This window comes from Anser anser (assembly GCF_964211835.1).
Source record: "Anser anser genome assembly, chromosome: 16".
NCBI classification, from domain to species: Eukaryota; Metazoa; Chordata; class Aves; order Anseriformes; family Anatidae; genus Anser; species Anser anser.
In genome coordinates, this window is record NC_139737.1 from 3,254,827 (window position 1) to 3,280,088 (window position 25,262).

At 45.8% G+C, this 25,262-nt stretch overlaps 1 protein-coding gene and 1 long non-coding RNA gene across 2 annotated transcripts in view; one reads left to right on the plus strand and one right to left on the minus strand.

The window, feature by feature from the left end:
• Positions 1–25,262, plus strand: part of LOC310882839 — a 101,667-nt gene that overhangs the window by 57,488 nt on the left and 18,917 nt on the right. Inside the window, exons 5-6 of the long non-coding RNA XR_014573168.1 lie at positions 23,824–24,182; positions 24,408–24,584. This is a non-coding gene — a long non-coding RNA (uncharacterized lncRNA). The remainder of the gene's footprint in view (positions 1–23,823; positions 24,183–24,407; positions 24,585–25,262) is intronic.
• NTSR1 (neurotensin receptor 1) overlaps positions 1–25,262 on the minus strand; it is a 53,231-nt gene that overhangs the window by 5,644 nt on the left and 22,325 nt on the right. The window contains exons 2-3 of the mRNA XM_083802146.1: positions 11,873–12,074; positions 1,945–2,035 (exon numbers count right to left, since the gene is read on the minus strand). Coding sequence (XP_083658272.1) covers positions 1,945–2,035; positions 11,873–12,074 — 293 coding nt within the window. The remainder of the gene's footprint in view (positions 1–1,944; positions 2,036–11,872; positions 12,075–25,262) is intronic.

Genomic DNA, 25,262 nt, shown 5'->3' on the forward strand with positions numbered 1-25,262 from the left:
ATTTGCTTCTGTGTCATGCATATACATGAGCTTGACTTTCTGGCTGCAGTTCTGGTATACAGAGCCTGCGGAGGAGCCAAGACCCTGTAAGAGAAGCAGTGATCTCCTCCCCGGGGCAGTGAGAGCTGCACCAGCTCCTTCGGTGGGTCCCCGCATCGGGATTTGTCCGTGCTCTGGGATGGTTTTCTCTGTTCTGGGGGCAGGCTGATGACAGCGTGCTTTTAAACATATCCTGACCACCACAAGATAATGTTTTCAGCTAGAATTGGTTCAAAACGCTTAGTTATTTCTGTTTCTTTCCGAAATAGCTTTCCTTGGGAAAACTGAGATCAACAGCTCGGAGATCGTAAAGGGTTTATAAACAACGTGGGTCTCATTTTCAGGAAAACGTTCCTCGGGATCATTTATCTCAGTGGAAACCACAGACCTTTTTGTTAGCCTGAGCACTAACAAAAGATAAATAGCCGTGTGCTGGAGTACATCACCACCCCCCCCCCAGCCCCCTCAGCCCTGCCAAGTACTGCCCGGCCCACCCAGCTCTTACGAGCAGAGTTTCTCAATGTAGTTGTGAAGAATTAATTTAACGCAGATTTCTCTTCTTTAGGGGCAGGCACATGCATTTCATTTATAAATGATTATGTCAAGCTGCTGCGAGCTCTTGATTAGCTACCGTACTGATAGTTCACCATTCATAATATGCCTGTAAATTCAACATTTTCCTAAAATCACTCATGGCTTTTAATAGAAGAGAAAAAAAAAAAAAAGTGAATGCAACCACAATGCATAAATTCACACTAACTGCTGACGGAATTCTCTATCCCTTTTGCTCATAGCAAATGCGGGCGTTACAGAATTGATTGCTGCTTTAAGTAGTTTTCTTATAGGAAAGCAAACAAGACACAACAGTTTGCCCCAGTATGTGCCTCGAGCTCCGTTGTTTTCATGATTAAAGATAGGGTTTGGCTTTTACTACGGATGGATGTACAATTCCATTCAGAAGGCTGCTGTATCATAAATTACGATTATTTGTTTTTGGAGTTTATGAAATTTTAATGTCTCCTTGTTGCTCGGCTTCATGGTATCGAGGATTTTTTCGTTTCCTGGTCATTGCAGGAAGCAGAGCTGCTTCCAGAGGGAACAGGGATGCAACACTGTGGGAGGAGGGATGCATCTTTCTCTGAGCACCTCTCATGCCATCTCTCTGTCAGGCTAAACCAGGTTTATATCCCTGGACATAATGAGCTCTTAATTGCATATTTGAAATGAATAAACGGTTCCGTGGCTGCTTTGCCAAGGAACCTGGCCTGATGTGGCAGAACAGCTGCCAGCAGCCGTCTGTGAGCACCGCACCTGCGTTCAGTGTAGGTGTGCAGTGCGTGTAGGTACGTATCCCTAAACTGGCTGCGAGTCTGGGCATTTTCTCATCAGTGACAATTACTGGTATTTCATTTTGATCCACTCCCTGTAAAACCCAGTAAATGCCCTCAGCGAGCAGCCCGGTTATTTTCCCGTCTGCGTAATCTCTCCTGTCACTAAGGGAAGGTGGCGTTGGGGAACAAAACCGCGCTGACAGGAGCTGCTCCGTCCTAGGGCCGGTGATCGATATCTCCACCACAGGGACAGCAATCCACTTCAGATGCATAAACGCCTCTGCCAAATATCATCTCATCAAGGGCTGTCAAAGGTGAATATCCGTCGGCGGTGTCAGCGGGGGCGATTCTGTGGCCGCGGCCACGGCAGGAAGGGCTGCTGATGCATTTCAGGGCAAGCTGATGCTCCCCCACCCACACCTGGGGGTTTAGATGATAAAGCCAGGACTCCTAAATTTGTCTGGCAATCATGGCAAGAAATCCAAAAGAAAGAATAAACCAATTAAGAGGTTGAGGCTTTGACCCCGTGGTCACACCTCCGCTCCCCAGGCCCCACTAGGCCCCGATCACTCACTCTGTCCAGTGGCTGGAGGGGATGTAGCAAAACATGAGGCGCCGTATGTGGTAGGGGAGCCAGCACACCACAAAGGCGATCACCACAGCACCTGCAAAGAATGGAAAAAGTTAACTTTTTGCGAGCAATTCTTCATCAGGAGTGAGAAAGGGACCTTTCTGGGAGGTGTTTATCAGCATAAACTGATTTCCTAAAGACCCGCTTTGTTCTTACCTTGCTGCTGTGCCAAAAATTAATAACCCTGAGGGACAAACAGCCTGAAAATGTCTATACAAATAAGCATAACGGAAATAATAGAAAATATCTATAAGCACAGAAGCAGTGACATTATGAACAAAAGATACAACACAGATAAGGGACTGTTGATGCCTAGTACAGACACAGGCTAAATGAAACTGGTCTGCATTTGCACCTGTCCTTGTGTTTTATGCCCTTGTGGCACCAGGTATTTTGTCTGCAGTACTCAGAGAGGCAGTTAGTGGATGTTTTTCATCCAGGTAGACAGGGAAGCAGGGACGCTGTAATCCCATTAGTTGGTTATGCGGAGCCACTGGCCGCAGTCCCCATGGTGCTTGGGATCATTAAACAGCCGCGGGAGCTGCTTTCTGGTGGCAGAGCTCGTCCTTTTGTTCTATATTTGTGCAGTACCTGAGACAGTGATTACGAGATGCTTGGGTCTGGACATTGCCATCATACAAATCATTAATTAAAGAGTAAAAAGAGAAGGATGATAGTTTTTCTTCCTCTCCACATTCTAGCCAAGGATCATCAACCAGTGAAAAACAAAATGCAAGAACTCTGAAGGATAAAAGCCCTTCTGGTGCTGAGCGTTCGTCAATCTAGATTAAAAAGCAGATATATCAGGCAATCAAGGGAAAGACTTGTTTCCTTTTGTAATATGTATTTCAACCTCTGTATGAAATGACAGGATTCTGGCAGAATCCCAGCAGGAAATAAAGAAATCTCAGTTAAAACATAACACAATAAAACCCAAGAAGAAAATCAAGACTAAATAAAATGATTATGTTATTTTTTTTATCCCAAATTTGTTCTACAGACAATAAGGGCCACATTATTCTTGCCCTTTATGTGACCTGTAAAGAGCTAGGAAGCGGCAAAGCTCTTACCAAGCTACTTGGCACTTGGAGGCAAAGGCCGCATTTCCCTCTGCACTGAAAATATTTGTGACTATATCCCAAACCCAGCACTCACAGAGGAGTGATACAAATGATGTGTATCCCTTAAAAAACAGTCCATGAGGAGCAAGACTGGCTCTGGCTGCATCTTCCCATCGCCATTACGCAGCCAAGAGGCACAGGGGAGGCTCCAGTAAATGCAGTAGATTTCCCCCTCCAGTGGGGCAGGAGTGGGGAGGCAAGTGTCTGTGCCCTCTTTCTGGGAGTGTCATCAAGGCTGAAGCCACCGAGCGATTTGTACAGAAATTCAATAATTCTTGGTGTCCAGCTCTGTACTCTCAGCTTTATTCCAACCTCACGTTCTCGTTTATTAAACAAGTTACTAACAGTGGAGATGGGTAAATTCTCTTAGCATCAGCCTGTGTGATGTAGGAAAGCATCTTCCAGGAATGCTGAAAAAGCCATTTAATCAGTAAAGTTTTAGGCATTGGAAAGGACAGGTTTCGGAAGAAAGGCTAGAAACTCTGTTCTTATTCTCTAGAATAAGAATTCATTATTATATATTATATAATTATATATTATTATTATATTATTATATATTATTATAGTCCAGTTGAATTCATTATTTCAATCTGAGTATTTTTGGCTGCTATATGGCCATTGTGATCACAGATGTAATTCATCACTACAGGGCCTGCAGCTCTTCAGCAGTCTAAAAAGACAGCACTAAGTGGATGGATTTGGGCCGTGTCTGAGATTTCCTGCCTCAGTTTTTTGAACTAAAAAATTCAAGAACCTGTGACTTGTTTGCCTCCGCTGTGTGGCCTCTGTGCAGGGAGCGCGGCTGCTTCCCTGCTCTGCCCCAGCCCTGCAGCGCTGGATGGGTAGGGGTGCATGCCTTGCATCAGAACCAGGCCCTTCCCTCACTTTGAATTAATTCAATTGCCATGTGGAAATGTGGTTTTCAGAGGAGCAGAGCTGCTCCATTAACTCCTGATATTTCCCACATTTGAGCAAATGAGGTGCCAAACCTGTGAGCCAGCCCCAGGCTGGGAGCAGAGGGGGGGGACCTGGGCAAGCCAACCAGGCTGCGCCTTCATTTCCCTTTCAACTCAGACTCCTAATTGAAAAGCGTATTTAAACCTGAATTATTGCATCCTATAATTTTCTATTTGGTCTTGTTGTGGCTCAGTTCTCTGCCTGTTTGAACCACATCCCAAGGAGGAAGGGCAGGGAGGAAGGAGGCGCGGCGGCGCGGCGAGCCCCTGTTTATCGTGCAGGAAACATAAATTTTGAGCGACAGCTTTTACATTGTGCAAGAGAAGATTTAAACCGTGCCAGTCTTGACTTTCAGACTAAACTGAATGTGGAAGCAATCCTGGAAGTTAAATTGCATTAAATTGCAGTGAGTATTTTGTTTTGCCGTGCGTATCCTGGGGCTCTGGCTGGGAGGCAGCCCTTGTCCAGGGCCAATGTCTCAGAAAACTGGCACTGTGTTAGCATGAACCTGGAGCAATACCTCATGTGTACAAAGCCCTGGCAGTGCCCAGTGGAGGGAGAGAAGAGAGATGCTGCTCCTGCTTTCAGCTACCTCCACAGTTGCTAAGACCTCCGGAGAAGCTCCAACCCAGCCTCCTTGATAGCTTTGTTGAGGCAATTTTGGCCAATTTACTACTTTTCCTTTGTGTTTCAAGGGGAGCTGAAATGCATGCAGCTTATCCAAACTCGTGGGCAAAGGCAGGAGCTGTTTGGGTATGGACAGATCTATCGGAGCAAAATCTCTCAGCCTTTTCTGAGGCTCAGCACATCAGCAGTGTCACGTCTCCAGCGACGCTCAAGGAACGCACGCTCCGGCTGGTACTGAGTAGCCTATAAGGCAGTGTAATGGGGCTCGTGTCGGGGTTTTGCATTAATTTTGGTTTCTGGAGAAGCAATCCCTGTGTATTCAAACCTCCTTGGGTCTGTGCGCTTATTTAGCTGGTGCCGTTACAAGAGAATCTGTCACAAAGGGAACACGTCACCGTGCGGTTTGATATGAAAGATGGAGAGAGCTGGGCCAAGTGCAGATGTGGCTGGCAGTGCCTCGCTAAACCTCGAGGCGCTGTTTATGTTAACATGATGCAGTACCTGACAGGTCGTCGGCAATATTTATACCAGCAGGCCCCAGACTAGGGGCTGTGGTAGTTACAATGTGGGCATGAGCCTAGTAAAATTAAAACTGCTTGTGCTGGTATTTGGGTCAGAAGGCTGCAGAAGAAAGGATTTCCATAAAAGTCGATGCCCACCAGTGGAGACTGGAGACCACCAATATGCACCAATAGTGCCTGGGAGAGCAAAAAAGAAGAGAAACTGGGAACAGCAAAGAGTCTGGGGAGCCCTCAGCTCCTTTAGAAACTGGATACAATCCCCCTGTGCTCTTGTACTCGTTACTGAGCAGTGTAAACGTGAGATTTGACTTCTTGATTTCCATTCCAGTGCAGCCAGAGATCTGCTTTTATCTTTCCATATTATTTTCAGATAGCGGAAAGAATAAAAAAAAAAAGGTTTCAAAAAACAAAGTATCAGACTGCATTCTCCAGTATTGATTTTTAGTGGCTTTAGCTGACGGGTTTGAAAATGGATGTGAATTCCTGGCCCTGCTCACGCTGGTGGTTAAAACGTCCCCTGGCACCAACAAGACTTGGTTTTATCCAGAAAGAGCAAGGCAGAATAGGAAGGTTAAAAGCTAAGCAAAGAACAGGGCCCAGCAAGCAGCATGCCCGTGCTGGCACTGTGCAAACCAGGGTCTCTTCCCAAGTTCCCTTGTAAAACAGTCTTTGTGAAAAGAAAGAAGTTCAATTCAATTTAAGCTTTGTTTGTGTCATTTCCTCCGGGGATGTCAGGGTGTTTGGAGGAGAAGGAAGAAGAAAGAAAGAAAAGTTCCCCATTGAAGGACAGATGAGGGCTCTCGCCTTCTCCTCACCAGGTTCAAGGCTCTTTCTGTTTGCTAAGATCTGGTATAACCCAAGCTGACTTCCTTTGCAGCCCCCTGTTAATTCCCCTCATGTTGTCTCATGTGTCCTTTATTCCTCCCTGAGCTGTTTCTGCTTGCAAGGGGGACTCTGGGGATGTGTTTGCTGCGTGCTTCTGCAGTGACCAGGACTTCAGAGCTGCAGCCACGAGAGCCTGAACTCCCGCAACGCTGGCACAGCAGGAGCAGGAGCAGGGTGGAGGTAAGAAAGGGTCTGCCCATTGTTCTGCGGTGTTCTCCTCAGACTGATAGCTCAGACTTGGAACACCCAAGAAGAGGAATGGATGAACTCTTCAGGAGTTTAATTCAGGAGGGAAATTACTCACAAAGTAATGAAACGTGTAGGCTGCATGCATGCTCCCTTAACACTTGGCATTTGCCTGGTATTACTTGAAGAAGTGAAGAGGCCCCAGAATCACAATTTAAAAATTCTCAGAATTTCAGTAAAAAAAATATGGTTTAATTTCCTCTCCTAAGAAGCATATCACTGAAGCTTCACCCAGCCTACTGTGGGAGACTGAAGGATATTGTTTCAATTGTTTAAACCTCTGTAAGTGCTTTATGACTGCTTTCATTAAGCAGCTCCTGTAACGGAGTAAATGCTACCTGGAACCGATCACACTAATAGGCTTAGCCAACGTCCACCCAGGGACGTGCAAAGTCTCCCCTCGACGTCCATCAATTTGCCTCAGCATTGTTCTCCTTGCTCAGCTGTGCCATTCAGCGACTCCTCCTTCCAGTCGTTGCAGGAACCAGCCTGGTGTTTGGATGGGGACAATTAGTCCGTGTCACAAAACCGTCCCCTTTCGAGAAGAGATGTTGGCCAAACACAGCTTTCAGCCTGAGCTCTAGCATGCCCTGATTTTTCAGCATCTGTACATATGCAAATGAGACTGGAAAGGTTTATATTGCCTCTGGATCTGGTATGCAGTAGTCTGGACAGCGCGTACGGGGTTTTAGCCACTGAAAGCTGGTTATTATGAAGGGTGTGTGCATGCCTCTATGTGTTTAAGACTTGGTGGTATAGATTCAGATTAATTTAGGAAGCTTTCTACCTTATCAAATGGTTGGTGTGCCAGGATATGCAATCGGAGGAGATTCACCCTTCCATGCAGCATCACACAGCACCCAAGAGACTCAGCTCCCCAGCACCCCTACAATACAACCAAGGAATAACAATGCAACAACAGAAGTCAAAAAACACACAAAAAATGGAGGTGGCTTATTTTTGGAGACCTGGAAGACGTATTGGCTGGGCGAAGTAGGGTATGAAATCTCTTGGTGGGAGGTATTGTTAGCGGCAGCACTGCATTGCCCAAACATCGCCCAGTTATCCTCAGAAAAGAGCTGGAGAGCTGCCAGGTCCTGGAGCTCTCCAAATTCGGCTCCTCACACCTGGAGAATGCTGATAGCGGAGAGGGAATTGCAATCAGGAATCACACGTTTAACGAATTAACGAGCTGGCTTACAGGCAGCTGGGCTGACAGTTCCCTGATCCCGAGCTCCCTAATTATTTTGTGCACAACCAAAGTCAGACAGAGCCAAGAAAACACTATCAAAGAGGAGGAAAATGATGCTGTGGACATTTTGAATGAAGCTGTTAGCCTGACCATTTTAATATAAATAAGTACATTCTCTCAGTAGATGTGGAAGAAGGAAGAAAGGCTTTTGCTGCTCCGATCTCATCAAACAACTCTGCACACCATGAACTGCAAAAATGTCTTTTCTAAGCACTAGTTTGATGTGTTCTGAAACATTTCACCCTTAAGACAAAAACAAGCTTTCTGTACTTCAGGCCAAAGTTTACCTTTGGAAATGGAAAATGCTTTGACCCTCATAAAGCCTGATTTTGTGCCAACAGTTTTATTAGCGTGGACAAGTGCCATTTTTCTTTTCCCACTGCCTTCCATAAACTTGCCTAGTCTGGGTAGATGGTTTTGGATGCCATGGAGGCCAGGATAAATCATGTGTACCCGTGTTTGTTTTTGCTGCTTTTCAGACAGCTCAGATGTTAAAAAAAAAAAAAAAAAAAGAAAGTTGTGAGGAACAGGTGACAAAAGTAAATGTGAATCAAGCACCTCCAGTAGTCAAGGGCATCTGAGAAATGAAACGAAGCAACACTTGCTGGATAAAAAGAGCCTTTCTGCGTGATGTGGCGAGAAACAGGCAAAACTGGCAATGGATTTCTTATTTGCTGGATCTTCCTCAGTCCAGAAAGGGCACAAGCAGCTGCTCTGCCCTCCCTGCAGGGAGGGGACCACAAAGATGCACACAATGTCTGCGCATCTCTGCCCAGCGCCCTGCGCTGCCACCTCTGACCCATTGCCACACCAACGCAGACCTTCAGGATCGAAGCCCTCACTTTTGCTGACATTTCTGAGCTTTTGCAGTACATAACAGAAGCAAAAATTTGCCTGGAGAAGAAGAAAAGAAGCTTATCGTTCAGGGCAAGAAGGGCTGGTTTTCAGTGCCGAGGAGGAAACAAGGTGCAGGATGCTCTCCCACCACCACCGAGCAGTACCCGGGGAATGACAGCTGTAAATGTAGGTCTCCCTGTTATTATCCACAAAAAGTCTCCCTTCTTGATGTTAAATAAGTGTACAACACTAAGAGGAGAGAGACAGGCGTGAGCTGTTGGAGCAGAGGTGAGAAAAGGCAGCTGCTCACTTTCCGGCAGGAGGCAGGAGCACAAGATGGGGAGGAGGGAAGCACAGCCCCGTCCTGGGAGCGCTGAGGCTCGGTCCCAAAGCAAGGCTCAGGAGAGGAAACACCTCAGTCTAACAGGATCCGATGTTTTCTGGAGTTCTGACTCCATTTCTCAACAGGCATGGTGTTTGAAGCCGTGGTGTACCCGGTGGATTGCCTGTGGCACAGGCACAGCGTGCTGCATGGGATGCATCCCTTGGGAAAAAGAGCTGGAAAATCTGGAGAAAAGTCTAATAGGGGGTTTTGGTGGCTTCTCTAGAGCCAGGATTTCCTTCCTTATGGAAATTGGGGCCTTGGCCAAAGCACTGCAGCCACCAAGAGCCTTGCAATGAGAGGTGCCAGTCGGAAAGCTTTCAGCTGGCAAACACCATTTCATGCGCACGAGGGCTCTCCCAGTGTAAATCCAGAGCTGGCAGGTTTTATTAGATATCTTAGAGTGCTATTTTTGAACACCTTTTGCTTTATCATCTGTCAGACGATAAAGCTACCAGATTCTTTGGTCTTTTCCTCAGCTTACTTAATTAAGGCATCCAGTATTTCACAGCACAGCTCAACTCCTGAGTTCAGGATCTTTTATTTAACCTTTGTCTGAACCAGAGCTCTGCAGAAAAAAAAAAAAAGAAGAAAGGAATAAAGCCATATATTCAAGTCTTAAGTTGCTGCTGACAGAATCATTAAAATGCTGGGCCAGTTTTGCTTTTGAATTCCTTCAAAAGCTCTTCCTCGGAGAGTCTGTTTGTGCGAGCAGGTCTGCTCTGTAGCTTTACATATCCGCAAACAAATGCAAAAGAAAAAGATTATTTGTGATTACTCTAATTGTGGCTGTCTGGAAGAATAAACAAATATTGAATCTCTTTCTGTCTTCTTCCAGGGAGATGATGATTGTGCCTCGTCTCTCTGCGAAGTTACGAGTGCTCATCCAAGCAGTTCATAAATGGCCATTTGTGCTCACAGCTATAAATGTTGTTTGAGACACTGCAGTAATTACAAGTGCAAAGGTGAACCCTTTATTGCATGTGAAATATGGAGAAAGGCATTTTCAATAACAGGGCTTAGGAATTCATCTGAAATATATTTAGATAGCCAGCCCTCAAAGCTCTGCAAAATTTAATAACGTTCATATAAGAGGAAGCTTCTTCTCCTTTTCTCCTTTTCTCCTTTTCTCCTTTTCTCGTTTTTCTCGTTTTTCTTTTCTTTTCTTTTCTTTTCTTTTCTTTTCTTTTCTTTTCTTTTCTTTTCTTTTCTTTTCTTTTCTTTTCTTTTCTTTTCTTTTCTTTTCTTTTCTTTTCTTTTCTTTTCTTTTCTTTTCTTTTCTTTTTTCTTTTCTTTTCTTTTCTTTTCTTTTCTTTTCTTTTCTTTTCTTTTCTTTTCTTTTCTTTTCTTTTCTTTTCTTTTCTTTTCTTTTCTTTTCTTTTCTTTTCTCTTCTCTTCTTTTCTCTTCTTTTCTCTTCTTTTCTCTTCTTTTCTCTTCTTTTCTCTTCTTTTCTCTTCTTTTCTCTTCTTTTCTCTTCTTTTCTCTTCTTTTCTCTTCTTTTCTCTTCTTTTCTTTTCTTTTCTTTTCTTTTCTTTTCTTTTCTTTTCTTTTCTTTTCTTTTCTTTTCTTTTCTTTTCTTTTCTTTTCTTTTCTTTTCTTTTCTTTTCTTTTCTTTTCTTTTCTTTTCTTTTCTTTTCTTTTCTTTTCTTTTCTTCTTTTCCCTCTGCTGCATGCAAATTTGGCTTAGGACAGAGAAAATGTTTTTGCTGTGATAACGTGTGTGGCTGGGTCAGAGTTTGCAAAACATTGGTTGCAGAATTTGGTGGGAGCAGACAAAGCGTAGCTCACAAAAAGGTGACATGCAGCCCCCAGGAAGGCATGGGGAAACGATGATGCACAGTCTGCTGCTGTAACACACTGAGCACCAGCGAAGATTTGCTTGACCCTGGTTACGTGCAGCACAGGGCCGGGGGAATTCTCTGCTGCTGCCGACAGAGCCGTTGCCTGTCACTGCCTTGCTTCAGGCAAGGATTATGTGAAAAATGTTTTGCTATCAAATCAACAGAAACGGTGACATTTTAACATTGTTTCACTTTGGAATTGGAAGTCAGCGTTCTGAAGAGGAAAAACATTCTGATTTCATCAATTCTTTTTTTTTTTTATATCTGAGTTATTTGACCTTTTTTTTTTCTGTCAGGAAGACAAAATGGAAATCTGAATCAAAGCTGTGAAGGTTTGTGAGAAACTCACTTCTATGTGCGTATCTTCAGGGCAAAACTGATTTTCTGTACCCTGTGGTGAAACAGAGAACTCCTTTGGAGCAGGAACTTTTGCCCGGGGAGCAGGGGAAGGAACCCCCAGCCGCGTGGGGTGGCCGAGCGGGATCTGCAGCCGTAAGTGACCGTGGGCAGCACCAGCGGGGCTGTGTGGCCTGTGCCTTGTGGCCACTCGGGCTGATCTGTTCAAACCCAACCCCACGAAATACCTTTGGTTTTAAATCTGCATCGGTTCCCCCATCACACTCGGAGCCCCAAACCAGCACCAGCTGAAAGGGAAGTGTTCGGGCTGGAGCTGGCCAGCGACAGAAGGAGGAGCAGAAATTGGTATTACCAAGTTGTTTCTGTCTCAGAGAACAAAAAAGATTTTTTTCCTTAAATTTGAAATTTTCATTTCTCAACTTCTTCATTGAGCACAAGGAATTAAACACTACTTAAATCCCAAGCTTGCTTTCTCTGTAATGAATTTTTGTATGCTTTAAGGGAAGATTAGGGCTCAGAAAAGTGTCTCTGGGAGAAAAAGATAGTAAAGGAAAACAGAGGATAAAATTCCCTAGAAGACTTTTGGTGACTAAGCAAGAAATAGATGAAGAAGGAAGAGACCAAGAGAAGAAAATACATTTTCCAGAATGTGGGGCTTTGAGATGAGAACTGGACAATTATGGCAAATGTCAAAGCATTTGTTGGAAGCAATTTGGATTAAAAAAAAAAAAAGCTACTTTTCTTTTAAGATGTTTCGGATGAAAGCATTTACCAATTTCAACCTATTCGCCTTCAGATCAGGTTTACATAGACAAGTTCAGTGTCAAAATGTGTTGCTACTTACGCAGGACCCTGACGCCGTGCTTCAGGGCTTGCACGCGGCCAGGCTCCATGGACATGCTGAGCATCGTCTGCTGCCCGCCGATGGTGCACACCTGGTTTTCCTGGGCTGCCTGCTTGAACATGACCAGGAGCTGGTTGGCGATGATGGTGTTGAGCACGGAAATGACGACCATGGGGAACATGAAGGAGATGAAAGTGTTGACCTGCGGGAGAGAGACGTGGCACGGTCATGCAGGAGGAATGCTCAGCGAAGCAGGTTGTGCTTCATTTCTCACGGCAGCAGAGGAGCAGCCTGCAGTGGAAATCTTTTCCTTCCTCTTACTCTGCTGCCTTAGGTTTTAAAGGCTTACTGAGCAGAGGGGGAGCTCAGACTCCACTGACATACGTTCATTCAGGTGGGTCAACTCTCATGAAAGTCAAATTCACTCGCACCCAATTACATTTTCTTCCCCTTTTCAGTGTAGTTCATTGTCACGAATGTCATGACCAAAACATGCTGTTATCTTTCTATCTTGCAAGCGGTAGGATGCTTCTTAGCTTTCATTGTGCATAGCATGACTTCTAAATAACAGCATCTTATTGTACTTTTTTTCTTTATTATGAGCTCTACTTGGGATCTTTTTAACTCTGGCCTTTCCTTGTAGATTTAATGACAGCTCTTCGTTATCCGGGAATCAAATTATCCAATAGCCCTTGTGCCTTAAAGGATTAAAATTGATCAGAATAAACAAGTGGAAGTTATAATGGTTTTAGTACAAATTATTTGATTACTGCAGTTTTGATAAAATTAAATGGAGGATCAAATTAAGCCGTGATTGAATCAAGTGGAAGTCACTGTTCGTGTCAAATAAAAGCAGGAAGCCTTTGTGAGGGCCTCCTGCACTGCCGAGGAACCTGCTGGAGCCGAGTTTAACAAGCAGCAGCCTAGGGAAAAAGATTTGCTGGGCACCCACAGGGCTCATCTTTGTTGTTCAGCGGTTCAGGAGGAGGCTCAGCACATCCCTGAGATGAGTACGTGACAGATCAAAAGCCCCTCAAAGCCTCAAAGTTTAAAATTTCAAAATATTAACAAGAATTGAACCGTGTGCTGCAAATCATCCTGGAAGCAATTTTATTAAAAGCAATAAAACAACAACAAAAGGACAAAACTTCAAAAATTAATAGAGAACTTTGCCCTGTGATGGGGTTACAAGGCACGCTAACTTCTTCCACCCACAGAGAAACATCTCCTGCAGCTCAGTACTTTAAAATACAGAAGTGACCCTGCATCCTGAGCCAACCCCATGTCCCTCTGCAGACCACAACCCAGGAAAGCCTTATCTACCAACATCTCAAATGGAGATGTCCCCTCTCCACTACCACACACGGTGTGATCACCGCAGTGTCCAGGCATGTGCTGTGTACCCAACATCTTGTTCAGATATACGTTCTCCTTGCTCTGGAGGGATTCAGAAATACCGGAGATGAATGGAAAAATGAAGAATGAATGAAAATCAAACCAAACCAAACCAAAACCCAACAAACAACAACCCAGAATGCAACACAGGATCCCTAAAACAATGAAATAAGAAGCACATAATCATGTGTGTAGGAGGCGCACTGCAATCAGAAGCACTTCAGTTTCTTTATCCATAAATTTAAGCAAGACGCAGCTCCTCTTTTGGTGAAGACAGGCAGTGTTGCTGCTGCCAAAGTTTTCTTTAGTCAGATCAAGTCTCTGTACAGCCTTGTGCTGCAGAGCTCAATGCATTTAGTAGAAGTACCAGCTGGGTTTTGTCTCTAGCAGCCCACATTGTGAGAACATCGTCTCTTGGTTTATGCTTGTAATAATAATAGAGCTCCTCTGTGGACAATTTCCCGAGGAAATTCCTAGATATACCTCACCATTGCAAGCTGTTAATGGTCTCTGTTGTTAAATATATAGCAGTTTTCTAAGCTTGCATTGTCTTCTAAAACATAACACGTCTCACAGCCTCCTGTATACAAAGAAGTTGTCTTTTGGAGTTGCTTCAAGATGCTGAGAAAGATCGTTAAGTGGTAGGCACCAAGTTCTCAGCTGGCACAAGATGACAGGCTTTCACTCGGAGTAATGTGCTTGTAAAGGACCCGCTTTATTTATTTAACCTTCACAATTTAACCTCAGCTGTGCTGAGCTGGTGCACACAGGGGTGAAGAGACTTTGCCCAGGCTCACCCAAAAAAACCTATGAAATTATATATTATATATATAATGTATTTTTTGACTATGAAAAAAGCCCTGTGGTCCTGCTGCTGTTTGTGCTGCTTTAGATGCTGAACGTCCTTTTGTCCTACCATTCTGCAAATGACAAAAGGAAATGCTTCACTCTGTCACCTGGGATTCAGAGTCTATTGGATTTCACTCCATAGAATTGTCCAAGTTAAAAATTAGTCTTACCTAATATAATTACGCAGAACCCAAGAAGTCTTTTCTGAGTTTTCTTTAAAGTCTTGATTCATTCCCTAATTGTGTTGGGAAGTCTTTCGAAAGCTTGAGAAACTGTCTCATACATTGCATACATTCTATGAAAGGATTAATTTAAAGATTTCTGTCCTGTCTTGGTTTGTACCAAAACTCTCCTATAGTTAAAAAAGCTCACCTTGTAACTTGGCCACCAAGGGTGGTGAATTTCCGATTTCCACGAGCCTCGCAGGCAGCAGAATTTGGCCCTGGGCAAGGCTGCCCTACACTGACCCAAACCTCTCTTCTCTGGATGCGCTGTGCAAAACGGGGACACCGCGGATGCCAGCAGAGGGTAAAATGCCAGCAGAAACCTCTGCCCAGACGCTGGCCCCATGAAAGCGTGCCTGAGCTACCAGATCACTCGATACCAAGCACCTCTGGCCTCCCAGGGGGCTCCAACGGCAGCACACTTTCCATCCTGGCTTTCCATCCTACTGCCACAAGGGATTTTAATCCCAGCCGAACCGCGAAGCATTGCAGTTAGGTGAGGACACCGCAGAGAGAGCGTGTCTGGGGATGGGGCTCCATCAGCTCACGAGAAGACAAATGGAAATTTATGGAAATGAAATCACACTTCCAGAGGGGAAAAATACAGTTAGCAGCCTCTCCTGGTCAGCTCAACACAATCCAATTTGCGTCGTTAGCTGAGCAGGAGAGCGCAGAACTCGGCAGGATGGGAGTTTGGGGCCTCCCAGACGAGCGCGTGGGAGAGGCACAGGGGAAGGGACCAGCGAAATCGAGTGAAACAAAAGAAGAACACGATGCTGGCGTTCGTGCCTCTTCCTAAACCTTTTGTACAGAAAACGGCTCCCCCGGCCCTGCGGAGCTTCGCGCTGACGTGCTCTGCGCCTGCCAGGCCGTCCCTCGCGTTACTCGGCCCCACTGTTTCCCTGGGTTACCGCTGGAAGCAGCCAGCAGCTCGTTCGCCGCGGTGATGGGGAAGATGGACACGTAACTTCGCCTGGCGGCTCCCCAGAGGGCTTAAGCGAGTCCTGCAAACCCGAAGTTCTGGGAAGGTTCATTCACTTGTGCTGCAGGGTGGCTCCTGGAGGAACACGGTCCCCAGGCCCCTTCAGAAGGAAGTTTTATCCCGGTCTCCTGACTTTACCCTTTATATATCTGAAGAGGCAGCGTTACATCTGTTACATGCATTTTATGCAGGTACAGACTACAGATCCAGCTGGTGCTGTGCCTCGCCCAAGGTAAAAGGAACCCCAGGTGCGCCTCGCTGGAAGCCACCTGGGTCAGGTTTGTCCCTGGCTCCTACCTACTTGTGCGTGGTAGCCCCCAGCAGCATCCCTGAGGGGACAACACGGGGACCAGTTCCACCCCTCAGTGTGTCCTTTCCTATATCATTGTGCCGAAGGAACCTCCTTCTGTAATTTAATGTTAAGGCTTCGTGCACCTAGGATCAGAATCTTTCCCTAAGGGATCACATCTTCCAATAAAGACACTGAGCAATTTTGGGGGTTTCAATTAAACTCCTATGACTTTTCCCCTCTAATAAGCACAGCCACAAAATTTACCGGCAGCCCCAGACTTGAAGCATCTTTTCCCCAGAAGCATCACGAGGGAGCTCAAAGCTGCTGTTGCCAGTGAGGAGAAGGCTTTGCGGAGTCGCTTTCTATTTCCTTTATTTCTGTGACGTTACTGACATTTACTTTCGAGGTGCATAAAATCAATGGTGAGTTCCCTGAGCAGGACCTACTTATCCCATCCGAGGAAACCCGAAAGGAAGGCTCTGCTCCAGCTCCAGGTCACCTCTGCTGCCAGCAAATCCAGCTGGCTGAGTTACCGGCGTGCCGGCTACTGGCTGCTTCCATGGCCCATCCGTACACGGCTTTGAAGCTGCTAACAGGTATTTGTAGCTGTTTTACTGGGTCTTGGACCTCTTAAGTGGTGGGAAGTTAAAAATTATGGAGATATGGTAGCAATTGAAACACCTGTTATTGGAATACTGCAAGTATTACAATAAAATAAAAAGACAAGGATTAGGATAGTTCATAATATTTCCATTGGAAGAATTTTTATCTGAAAAGGTTCCTTATATTGAAGCTATAAAAGGTAAATATTTTTTGAAATTGCTTCTCATGTTTTCCCAAAGTTGGCCTTTTTTCTATGTGCACGGTCACACTAAGCAAACAAAGCAGGAAATGCTGGCAGCAGCAGGGTGCCCCGCACCAGGGTGCCCCATGGAGTGGCAGCCAGGGACCCCACCAGCAGGGACCAGACCCAGGAGCAGATGAGGAGGACAGTTTTTTAGGGGAAATTTAGCCCCTGGTCATGACACCTGCTTTGTGGCGGAGAGCAGAGATGGTCCCTCGCTGCCTGGATTTCTCAGTGCAGAGACTTTCAACCATCCCAAAGACCCTTTGGACCCTGAGGACATGCCTGGGAAATGGCCACTAGACCCCAAAGGAGCTGGAAAGCATCTCAGGGGAAGATCTGTCCTTGCTGGTTTCCTGGAAATGATGACGGAGAGGGCTGAGGACGCAGGGTGTCATGTTTTTGAGCAAATCAATTAAACCACATAGCTGGGTTTTAACAATCTACCACATTCTGGTTCACCTCATTTCCAATGGAAATGAAAAGTAAATTATCCTCCCCCTGGCTGGGGAGGTAGTATTGTTAGCATATGCCAATCAGAAAAGCACATCCTGCTACATCAACATTTGGCTGTCAAAAAGTCCTATTTGACTACACGTACTCGACAAAATTACCAGTTTTCTCACTCGGTGGCTGGAATTAGCATCTTTTTTTAACGACCCAGTGGATAATTCCTGCTGTTAATAAGCACGCTGCCACATTCCTGGGTATGCAACTGGTGGCAGACAAAGCAGGGCAGGGAAGCGCACGCACTGCTGGCATGCCACAAGGAGCGCTTGGCGTTGGCACTCGTGTTTGATGTTCACAGGATGTATCTGATGAAATACCCAAAGTTGTTTTTTGGTTTTTGTTTTTTCTTTTTTTCCTCGGGAAATAAATTACCATCTAATTAAACCCCATCTTTGCATAGCTTTCCAAACGTCCATGCCAAGCACTTAGCAGTTATCAGCTAAATACCATTCCTTAGATACAACGGGGCAGGAGAGATCATATTTGTAAGTGAGGAAAGAGAGCAATAACTGCTTTCATAGCCAGTGCCTGGCACAGGGAGGAATGGGGAAGCTGAAAAACAGCCTAGAAAGGGATTTCTGCTCTTCCGAAAAATGTTGAGGCATTTTAGTAATTTCAGTTTGGCCTGGTTCAGAGCATATTATCCAGTACAAAATCTTTCCGATCTTCCCTCTTTTGGATCATTCATTCAATACATATCTAAATTAAATCTACAGACTAAAGAGGAAGCCTAAAAGAGTACAGAAGTGAGAGAATAAGGAATCAGAAGAGCTTGAGTGGGTGCCTAACACCCGTGGGGGCTTGTACTGTGGTGTGGGGCCCGTGGTCCTTATCTCAGACAAGCGCATCCTAGTGTGGAAATGCAAATAATGGGTGAATAGGAACAAGGCCAGGTGCCAAAGCGTGTGTGAAGGTTTGGAGTTCTAAGGAGCTTGAGCAGGAGCTCGATCTTTGCATATATATCTTTTAACTCACAGAGGCGCATTTTATTTCTGGGGCTGCAATGAAGTAGCCGTGGCGGCGTGATGAGGTGGATCTGACTGATGCTGCCAAGTAAGGGACCAGGTCCTGTCCCTATGTTGCTATTGCTCTGCACCCGTTAATATCAATGAGACATATGGTTAATTAATTGCATGGCAAGGACACGTGAGCCTCTGTTACTGACACATCCATTACTGGCCTTATTCTGTTCACAAAAGGAGACCACTCGAGACACAGCTCAGAGGGTGAGACAAAAGCCTTGTGGATGAGCTGGGGCTGCTTGCTTCTATTAAGACGTTGTAGGTTTTATACTGGTAGAGATTTAAGATCAGAAGAAAATGCCTGTTACTGCAAGGCTAACGGTGGCAGCATGCACTGTTTTCAGGCTGTGCTGTACTTGATCCACCTGAACTTCATTGTCATTAGCATTTTGGGCTTGCTCCGAGTAGTGATGTTTTCCTGGTAACATGCCTTCTCTCTTTAGATCCAGGGACATCACGAAAGAATGACCAGCCAGTGTGGATTTGGACATTAAGAATAATCAGTGTAACATTTTTAAGCCTGTGTGTGGTCCTACGCTGATGAACTATAACGGGAATGCAGAGCAGCTAATGATCTTGAGAAGTTAAGTTAATCACACACTCTGCAGGAGTTAATCAGAGACAGAACAGATGGAAATGAATTGCATACTGGCAAAAAATCCATCATATCTCTATGGCAAAAACATTCCCCCAGCTTTCCCATTCATAAATCTCCCTCCACGGAGAAATCAGTTGTTCATAAAAAACAACATCTGATGCAGAACAACCTAAATGTGTCTCCTGCTTATGATGGGATAGCAAAGATGTCAGAGCACTGAATAATGGTGGCATTCCTGAGCTTGACTGGGTACCAGATGAGATCATTTAACCTCATTTCTATGCATACTTAGAATCTTGTGGCCCAAGTTATTTTCAAAGTTATCGTAAGTAATAGCAAAAAGGTATGATTCACGTTTGATATAAGGCTTATTATTCCTAATTGTACACAAGGGTAATACCTAAGCATCAAACTCCCTGGGGACCTCAGAGCTCCTCATTACCTTGCTAAATGTCAGAATACTTTCTTCGTTATAAATATTCATAAGAGAAAACTTCCTCCTCTCCTGATCTTAAGGACACCGGTCTCAGACTTGAATGGCTCTTCTGATTCTAACTCCCAAAGGTAGAGAAAAGCTGTGAAATTCAGGAAATCCTGGAAATAATGTGCTAGAGAACTGGGCAAATGGGAAAGCTTTAAGGTTTGTCACAGCGTGATGCAGAATGCCTTGTTGTACATCACGGATATTCAGCTTCACGTCTCCATAAAACTGAAGGATAAAAGAATGTTTCTTTAGAAAAATGAAAGAGTAAAACAATTACCAAAACAAACAAAAACAAAAAGCAAGCAACTAAAAAGCCCACCTCGCTGGGATTACACTTGGTGAAGGTGATGAAAATAGGTTTGGGGCACTTGCACATCTCACCTCATTTAATCTAGAGACTCCTGCCACTGACTTGAGGGATGTATGGAAGCTGAAATGTTGGGGTTTTGGTCCAGGATGACTCCTGCCTCCCTGTTCCTGGTGATGCAGGGAGGAAGAAGTGCCAGAGCAGCACTGCTGATCCTCCATCACATCATCCTTAACCTGAAAGATTCAAATCCTGTCTCCTTCGTGTTGGACTCAATGATCTTAGAGGTCTTTTCCAACCTGAGTGATGCTCTGATTCTATTATTCCTCCTTCAGGAAAACTGCCTTCTTAGTTTGCAGCAATTGGGTACATTGTGCTACAAGGTAAATTAATTAAATTTACTCAGTTTTGCTTGCAAACAAGAATGAAGTCAATTTGTCTGCTGTCAGAATGTTTACTGGCCTCGGCTTTGCTTCTCAGATCTAGTTATCCACAACACTATTTAGGGCAATATTTTTGGTTGAACAAAAGCTCAGTGAATAATATTCTCGATTTTCCCTTTGAACGTGCAGGGCTCTGTAACTCTTTCCCCCTCATCCTCCTCACCAGATATATTCTACTGAAGGGGAAGTAATAGTTTAGCTCCAAATGACAGGTTGGAAATATGCTTTAAATAATTTACTAGTGCAGTTGGGTTTCAGTTCTCACTGTCTGCCGGTATTTGGGTTCCTCCTTGCTTCCGCCAAAGGGATATTGCCCAACATCTATCACAAAATATTTCCTTTCCTCCAGCTCTGCTGCTTGTCAGCCCTCTAAATATTTTAATAAACATTCATGCCGTGCCTCATGCTCCTGACATCTGAGTAATCCTAATCCAGGTTTTGCAGTTATTTTGTGTCCATCCTCCTGCCTGTCTGCAGTGCACAACCAGCGGGGGCTCCCGTGGGGGACTTTCATCCACAGGAAGTGCCTCCACGGCTTGGTGCTTCCCTGGTGCGGGCTGATGCTCCCCACTGAGGGTAGCTGATGATATCCTTGTCAAAACCCAGCAAATCATCCTCTTTCCTATGCTTTTAGACACAAGTGCAAGCGCTCGATGCATCCGATGCTCCTACTTCTGCTGCGTGGGGCTTGCTGCCTGGGATGGGTGCAGAAGCAGCCGCTGCAGACTACGCCTGTGTCTCGGTGGTTTATCACCACGTAAATAAAGCACGGCAGCTGTTCTTGCAGGCCGTGCTTCTCTAGTATCTGCTTGTTATTCCACACTTCTTCGGTTCACGCTTGGGATAGTTGTAATGAGTGAGACTATTATACTTGGATATTCTCTCGCAGAGCATGTCAAAAAGAATCAAACCATGGTGACAGTCAATTATCCCCCAACTTTTCTTCTTCTGTCATTTGGTAATATTGAGTCATTTCAGCCGTGATAATCAAAATGGATTGATTTTGTAGGCTTTTGCCTACGTGTGTATTGAATCACTTGAAGGGACCAGGCCAGCTTGGGAATTTCTAGTAAAGAGTTTTGGGGTTTCAGGAGTAAGCAAAAGGCAGAAGCATGGGAGTGGATGTAGGAGGCAAAGATTTCTATCTGCAAAGATCGGTAAAGAGTTAAATCAAGTGGTGACTTCTTTCCTTCTTCCCACACTCTCTTGGCAATGCACGGTAGATGGATCGTGGGTCTGCTCTGCTCCCCCGGTGGCCGTCGGAGCTGTGCCAGAGGGGTGCTGGGGTCCCCTCTGCTGCTGGGGGTGACGCAGAGACCTGGGGGTGCTGGCTGGGTGAAACAAGCCAGGTTGCAGGCAAGCACGCGTCCTCAGGGAGAGTGAGAGTGAAAGGCAATTAATAAATCAGCTCTGACCCCCAGGACAATGCCGAAGATTTGAGGCAGAGCCCGCACTATAAAACCTTCAGCCTGATACATGAGGCACACGGGCTGCGGGAGGATTCAAAGAAGAGTTAATTTAAAATGAAATGGAAAGAACAAATCATTCTCCTCCTGAAACACATGGGACCTGCTTCGGGTTTTGTACTTTCTGCCGGGTGAGAAGGAGGTAGAGAAGGGCGAGAGATATTATAGGTGCCTGAGAGACAAGTGAGATCATGGCGAAGAATAGTTTATCTGTTGAATTATGATTCAGGATCAAAATTTCTGCAGCTATTTGTAATATTTCACATATGCTGAAAAGTCACATTTAATATAGCCGGTGAAATAACAGCTTGTCTGCTTAAAATAATTAATAGTTGACAAATGGGTTGAATTTTAAATCCACGAGGAGCTTTGGTTAGCACTAATAAATGTTGATTAAGGTAGCAATTAAAATCTAACAGTCTCTCTGGGGGTCTGAACTTTCAAGCTGAAGTTTGGAACATTCCTCAGTTTGCTGAGAAAATGCCGCAGTTCTGCCCAAGTTGCGTTATTAAGCCGTGGCAGCCCAGATATTTTGTCTTTATTTTTTCCAGTTTACACAAATTAATTACGGTCTGAAGGAGCGCCCCCAGCCAGGGGCAGAAACCAACACCCGATCCACATAAAAAGCAGATTTTTGTACAGTGATGGCATTGAGCAGTGTGAGTTTTAGCGTTGCTGTAATGGTAAGACTTTCCCTTGAAGCCTTTCCAGCAGACGGGGGGTTTGCAATGAAGAAATTAATTTATTTCTGAAGGTGGGATGGGAGGGGGTGGTCGGGGAAGGAAGCTGGCCAGGCCTGGAGGCACTGAGGTTGAGGAAGGTGCAGGAGAACGAGGTGGGTACTGGGCTAAGCACCACGGTGGCTTTGGCTGTGAAGGGATGCAAGGCTGGGGGGCTTTCAGCTGGTGCTTGAGGAATGGCTGAGATTTTGCACATCGCTTCTGCCAGCAGCTTTGTGGTTCTGCCCCATCAGAGACGGTTTCTAGACAGAAACCCAGAAAACCCATGCAACTACCGCAGATCCCAGTGCCCACCTGCAGAGAAATCAATTACACAGGCTGCGATTCAAATCACTACCCCCAGCACAGCACCGGGCTTTCTCTGGAGTAAGCTAACGCCGTAAGACCCTCTTCAAGTTCCTATTTCCATGGCAGTCCTTCCCAGGAGGCAGTACCTGTCCCTCTTCTCGTCAGGCTTTGAAGTGGGCTGGAGAGATCTCCATCTCCCCTCCACGACGCGCTGCTGCCGCGGAGATGTAGCTGACCTCTCCAAACCGAGCACGGTCAAGTGGCACCGAGTGAGCGCGCGGCTCTCCTGAATCTCTCCCTGCTGCTCCGAGGGACCCGGCTGCGCATCTCTTAGTCAGGGGGATTGGATGAGCTACCAAAAAAAAGACATCGACCAGGTAGTATTTTGAGGGAGACCAAAATTATCTCCCTCTGCTGCGCTTGAACAGCACGACCAAGGCAAATCAAGAAGCACATTTCTGTTTGTAGGCTTATTTCACTGATTTGTGATCATGGGACTGTTCAAGAAGGACTCAAGGCTTTTAGGATCTTACTGAACCTGAGAAGATTTCAGTCATTTCTCCACAGTTTCTATTTTTGAAGAAGGAAAGAGCATTTGTATTTCACAGAGCACCTTTTATGCTGGCCAAATACTTTTTTCTTTTTTCCACTCTGGCTGTGGGCAAGGCATAAATATAACACACAACCAGATTTGTCTTCCTTTGTCACACTCTAGCTGTGTGTCCTCCATTAATTACATTTCCTCCCCCAGATCACAAGCTGAATGCCAGCAGGACAGAAATAGGAATGCGGCGTGAGCTGGGAGCGACTCGGTTCCCAGTCCCTGGCGTGCAGGGGGGGACGTTGGCATGTCTGCCTTTGTCGGGCAGCCTTCAACACCAGACGTCTCATTATGTTGTTATGTTACAGTCAATTTTTTCAGGTCTCTTCCTGCTGACTTTGGAAGCAGCTGAAGTAAGGTGTCTTTCCTCTCGGCTACGTGCAGGGCTTGCTGAACCAGTGGACCAGCACGGAGTTTATCCGTGTGCATCACCGTCACCGTGCTCGAAACCAGGAATCCAGGGGCTGTTCCAGGGGCAATTGAGGGCCAGGAGGAAGCCTCGTCCCCTTCGCTGGTGGCCCTGGTGGCTCTCTGTCCTCCTCCTGGCCTAGCAGAGGAGATCGTGGCTGCACGGGCACCACCAGCCTCTGTCCTGGACAGTTTCTTGCTCTGGGAAGGCCCGTTAATATTCTGTTGGTACTTTCTTAGCCCAGCTTGTGCACTCTGAGCGTGGCTGGTGGTTTCTGCACAGCGCTGTGTGCTCTTCAGGACATTTGCAGGGTCCGTCCATTGCTGAGGATATTTACAGCAAGAGAGGGAGGGAGAGCTGAGGATGTGAAATGCTGGAGGAGGAAGGGGAAGAAATCTGTCCATTGGGTGAGAAAAAACCCATTCGCTCTCATTCAATGTGTATGTCACCTTTTCCTTTTTTTTTCCTCTCTCTTTTTTCCTTTTCTGTGTTGTAAGGATGAAGTACAAAGGGCTCAGATAAAGGCAGAAAGGGACAAAAACGGAAGCAGAAACTGGAGATGCTTAGAGCTATATTTTTTCAAAGGAGGCTGGAGAACCGAGCACCGCCGTGCATTGACATATCAGTCAGCAATTTCCATGCCTGAAGTTTTGAGCCAGGTCGCTCTCCGTGCAAGGTGGACACAAGGCTTGGCCCAACTCCTGTGCTGGGCACGAGAGACCATCAGGGAGCGATGGCTTGGCTTAGCTCCGCACTGCCAGAGCGGGCCTTCCAAGGAAAAGAGCAGTTGTGAGAGGTCCCCAGCTGGACATGGTCATCTTGGGTGTCTCCACCCACACAATCCCTCCGTCCACAAGTAGGTGCATTAAATCTGGCTGAGATGGATCTACCTGTGCTGTAGGGGGTGTGCAGGGCTGCTGTGGCAACGTCACCTGGGGTCTTGAAGCAGTATTGCATGGGGAACCGTGAGCTCCCGAAGGGAAACTGGGGTGTTTACTCGCGTACAGCCTTCCAGACTATTTAAAAGGGCCTACCTGATATTTTTACAGTAATACTATGCACTCTGCTGCCCTTACTGTAGAATTACAGGTGTCATCCTGAGGAGGGGCCCCATCTTTGGAGAAAAGCCATTTTGCCAGGGCGATGAGACAAACGGAGGAGCTGCAGGGGGACCTGACGTCTCCCAGGATCTCAGAGGATCTGCTGGTTTCAGAGTGCTGCCCTGCCACCTCAGCAAACCCCAGGGGTAAACCAGCGGGTAAATATGGGAATAGCAGAGGGAGAATGGAAGTACCCCATGGCTCAATGGGGAGCAAGGAAGGTGGTACCAGAGAGAGCAATTGCAAACCTGTGGCTGGAGAGGAGAGCAGATATGAGCCATCCTTGCCTGGTGCCAGCACCTCTGTTGGCTAATTAAAGCCACCGTGGTGAACAGATGAGGTCCCAGTGTACCCCAGCAGGGTTTTGGAGCTGCAGGTGCCAAACCTAACTGGACAGCCAAAAGGCCACCATAACCCCAAATCCGCACAGTGCTCCAGGAAACGATCCCAAGGCAGAACACACCCAGGTCACGGCCCTCTATGTAAACCATAACAAAGACAAGTCCTGTTGCATATCCATTTCTCAGAATTGATTTTTTTTTTTAAAGTAAAGTGCAAAATGAACACATGGAACTAAATGCTAGAGGATGAGACTGCCAATGAGACCGACAGGCCAAATGTCAGATTTGTTTCTGGTGTGGCTGCTGAGGAGTCAGTCCTGAACACAGACTTCATGCAACCTCCTCTGCTCTGAGGCTTAATCCAGCTGCCAGATGACTGGCACGAGGAAGATGTTTTGCCTGTGAGCTGCTTTCTTTTCTGTTCTAAATTTCTTCAGACCTTACCCCAAAGCAGCTGGCTGTGGCCAGCATTGGAGACTGGCTAAAAGTCTGATG